The 4,138-nt window shown below is 29.0% G+C and overlaps 1 protein-coding gene across 2 annotated transcripts; it reads left to right on the forward strand.

Moving 5' to 3' along the window:
* The first annotated feature begins 1,530 nt into the window (after nucleotides 1-1,530).
* On the forward strand, nucleotides 1,531-3,612 carry LOC130902393 (transmembrane protein 41B). 2 transcript variants are annotated; one of them, XM_057814501.1, is made up of 4 exons: nucleotides 1,531-1,910; nucleotides 1,979-2,096; nucleotides 2,154-2,282; nucleotides 2,372-3,612. In XM_057814501.1, the coding sequence occupies exons 1-4, from the start codon at nucleotides 1,733-1,735 to the stop codon at nucleotides 2,877-2,879; spliced, it is 933 nt and encodes a 310-aa protein (XP_057670484.1). In that variant the 5' UTR covers nucleotides 1,531-1,732; the 3' UTR covers nucleotides 2,880-3,612. The 2 variants fall into 2 exon arrangements, with proteins under 2 accessions (XP_057670484.1, XP_057670485.1); XM_057814502.1 differs by having other exon boundaries at nucleotides 1,555-1,751.
* Nucleotides 3,613-4,138: the final 526 nt, after the last annotated feature.

Raw genomic sequence — 4,138 nt, forward strand, 5'->3', positions numbered from 1 at the left:
GTTTTTCAAAAGTCTATAGACGGTTGCTTCTCCAACCTTGATGATATTTGTACACTTAGAAACAATACTGTTCAAATTTTCATGTACAAGAACGTCATTATACATTTAACACTAAAGAGGGAACCAAATTTCATTTTGGAACAAATAATTCTAAATCTAAATTTTCTATCAATGATTATTACTATTACAACTATAATGTGTGTCACCTGGTATACATTAGCAGCGTTAGAAATCGTTATATTCTCTTTTTTCACTTCCGTTTCTTCCCCACGCACATGACTATAATATTCTAATTGTATTTCAAACATTACGTTTTCTGAATATATATTGTAATATAGCGACCTCGAAGGTTCTTTAAAATCGATGTTTTTGTTTGTATATAGAAATATTCGACACGCATTTTCGTAAAACTTTGTATTTACACATGAACATATATTCCTTAAATTGACAGTAATTAGTTTTAACTTCTTGTAGACGATTATGATTAAAAATACTAACTTCATATAGTTAAACCCCCGTATATATATTGAACGCAATCATAACCTATATTTATTTCATTGGAATGTTGTATTTACTTTCTTCTTTTGATTTAGTACTCAACTGAACCGTCTATGGTTCAAAGAAATATTTGAAAATAATAAAAGTTTATCTGCCGTGTCTTTATTATTACATAAAACATAAAACACCCCATATTAACGTCGTTAGACCCTCCCTAACCCAGAAATAACAGATACCCAAGAAACAGCTATACAAACACATGCTCACGTATATATTTCAAATGCGTGCTGTTTGTAATGTCTTCGGAGTTCAAATTTAAGCTAAGTAATGACTAAATTTGTTTTTTGAAGGGTGGTTTGGAACAGACCCCTTAGGAATGTGCCGAAAATACGCAATCTTATGTTTTGAAAACAGAATTATATTCGGTAACAACTGTCCAGTATATAAGGTTTCAAATTTAAGTAATTTTAAAGAGCAGGTAAAAAATGGGATATATCGTATTTCAGTCGTAAGGTTATTTATTTATAGAAAATGAAAAACAATACTTTAATAAATATCACAATATTAAGCAGACTTCGTGATCTAAACGAAATTCATAACAAAAAAAAAACGATTAAGCCAAAACAAATTAGTTTAGAACAGAGCTGGAACAGTGGCATATTTATAGAATGAGGCAATAACTATTATTGTTAAGAAAGAAGTCAAATATTGATCTAAATACAATGAGTTTAGCCTCTTCAGTTTTATTTTTTCTTCGCATATTTTTATATTTTCACTAATTTTTCTTACCATTTTGGAAAATAGCGAATAAATATTTTGAGCACGGACCTGGTCGTTATTCATAACATGGAAATCAAATAGCTATGCAATTCATTAACTTGTGTGTAAATTGTGTTGCATAACCTACAAACTTTTAATTCAAAGTATTATTTACGTATGTATATTATTTTTTATTGATAATCGTCATGAAATAGTTTCAAAATGGATAATTTATTATTTTTCCAAGTTTTTTCTTTTAATTATAATTAAAAAAGTCACCTGATTTTGACGGTCCTACACGTGTACCGCACATGCGCTTAACCATACTTCTCACATGTATTTGAAGTTATTTATGTCTAGTCAGTATCAAAATCAGAAGTTGTATTATTATATAGTGAAAATTATGTTTTTGTTATAAGTATATTTCTAATTAATAAACGAGAAGATTTAGTGATTTAATTCGAACAGCTCCGAAATGACTTCAAGAATAACAGGTGATATTATTCAGTGTCAAGAAATTAGTTCAACTTCAGATTTGTTTTCCTATCCTTTCGAGTCCCGATTCGTTTTTAAAGGTAGAAATTCCTACAGAAGATCCTTTAATCCGTTAGAAACCCAGAACACCATATCCATGAACGAAATACCGATAATTGGTAACCCTTTCTGCTTTATATGTATAGAATTATTTTAACGCTATTCTCATACGTATTTTAATTTTTAGATGAATCTTCAAATAACTCACTTTCAACTAGATTTGCAACAGTATCTGTTGTATTTATATTCTTAACATCTATATTAGTATTATTTCTTGTTTATAGTACATTCCCTAAAGTAACAGAGTGAGTAAAAAATAGAATACGTTAATGTATCTCTTTACTTTTATCACATTTTTTTAGCGAAGAAAGACAACATTTAAAAGTACCTTGGAATATAGAGGATGCTAAAAATTTAGGAATTGTTTTGAATAAATATAAAATTGATAATTATTATCAAGTTATGGCGGGTGTTTTCATTGCATATATATTGTATCCTTTTTTTAACTAAATTTTGCAGGTAGATTCAATTTTATGGAATATTTATTGAAAAAAATATATTTTTCTTAACAGATATGTAGTCTTCAAACGTTCGCGATACCTGGATCACTATTTCTGTCGATCCTCTCTGGATTTTTATTTCCATTTTTCACAGCATTAGCTCTAGTTTGTACTTGCTCGATGTTAGGAGCTTCACTTTGTTTTCTTCTATCACAACTATTAGGGAGAAAATTAGTGCTACGTTATTTCCCGGAAAGAGCCAGGAACTGGGCAGTACAAGTAGAAAAACACAAATCCAATATGTTTAATTATATAGTGTTTTTAAGGGTGACACCATTCTTGCCAAATTGGTTTATTAATTTGACAGCCCCGGTGATTGGAGTGCCTTTATATCCTTTCGCTGTAGGTACATTCTTTGGGGTAGCACCACCATCATTCATAGCCATACAGGGTGGGCAGACTTTACAGGAGATGACTGCTAGTGATACAGCCTTCAATTTGACTTCGTTGATGTGGTTGTTAGTATTCGGGATCGTTTCGTTGATTCCTATATTTTTAAAGGGTAAAATCAGGGAGAAAATTGAATAAATTTGATGTGTGTGTGTATGCTATTTATTTATTTGTATAGATTATTCTTATTAAACTGTAGGTATAATGTTTTTCTTTTCATTCTAATTTATAATTTGGATGTAATGATGTATCTTTAGTTGAAAAAATATTGTTGGGGTAAATAATGGTGATAGAGAACTCAAATTTTAAGAGGTTCAAATAAATAGGAGCGTCGTCGACGGTAGCGGTTTTGAGATACAGGTCGTGAAAGTTGAATAAAAAAAATTTTGGGTTAATTAAAGTTTAGTACAGGATTGTAGATCGAGGTATTTGGAAGGTAAAATTATTTTTGAGGTCTACTGATAACATTAATGGTGGCAGTTGTTTAGATTTTGACTGGTAGTACATTTAGTATTTCTAATTTTTTAAATGTTGAAATTACAACAGATTTCTTGGTGTATCTGTTAAGGATAGTAACGTTACCCCTTTTTAATTTATCATCTGATTTTTTCTTAACAAATCACTTCAATAATTGTGAAAAAAAAACGATTGTACCTACAGTTTTAGAACAAAATTAGTCAGATTATGAAAGTGATTATAAAAACTCATATTTTTGTGTTATCTAAATCCGATTGTTTGACTTTGATTTTTTTTTGTTTTTATTCATATCTCAGTACAATTTCGTTAAATAAACAGTCAAAAAATTGTTTTCTTCGATTAAATATTATGAAAAAAATTTTGCAAATTGGAAATATAGAAGTTTATAATATAATATTTTTTTTTTCATTTAATATACCTTCAATCACTTGAATTATCCATTAATCAACCCTAAAGAGAATATATCATCCTTAAAAACCCCAAAAATTATTCATTACAAACATTAATGGACAAATTTACGACTTAGTGAGGTTATAACTTATCCTAAGTACCTCGTAACATCAAAATTGTATGTTCAGAATTTACCCTTTTGCTGCATTAACTACCATTAAGAGAAGATACTAAATATCTGGATAATTCACCTGATTAAAAGTCCTAAACATTTTAATAAGAACAAAACAGCTTAAAAATTGATATTTCAACGTCTTTCTGAATGAATATTGAGAATTTATAATCTAGAACTCTCAGTTCCAGCGACATCACTGTAAGAAATCTAAATGTTTGATCATTAGTGAAGATAACAGCATTACTCTACTTTAATTATTTCATTTGCTTGTTTAATTATTTAAATAATTTCATTATTATTGTTTTGACCCCTGTATATCTTTGTTATAACATACGTACGTCGTTGCAATGCATGT

Source organism: Diorhabda carinulata, chromosome X (assembly GCF_026250575.1).
Source record: "Diorhabda carinulata isolate Delta chromosome X, icDioCari1.1, whole genome shotgun sequence".
NCBI lineage: Eukaryota > Metazoa > Arthropoda > Insecta > Coleoptera > Chrysomelidae > Diorhabda > Diorhabda carinulata.

Coding starts and splice junctions, on each gene's coding strand:
- LOC130902393 (XM_057814501.1), top strand. CDS start 1,733: ATGACTTCAAGAATAACAGGTGATATTATTCAGTGTCAAGAAATTAGT. Junction 1,911..1,978: donor GAACGAAATACCGATAATTG/GTAACCCTTTCT, acceptor TTTAATTTTTAG/ATGAATCTTCAAATAACTCA. Junction 2,283..2,371: donor GTTTTCATTGCATATATATT/GTATCCTTTTTT, acceptor ACAGATATGTAG/TCTTCAAACGTTCGCGATAC.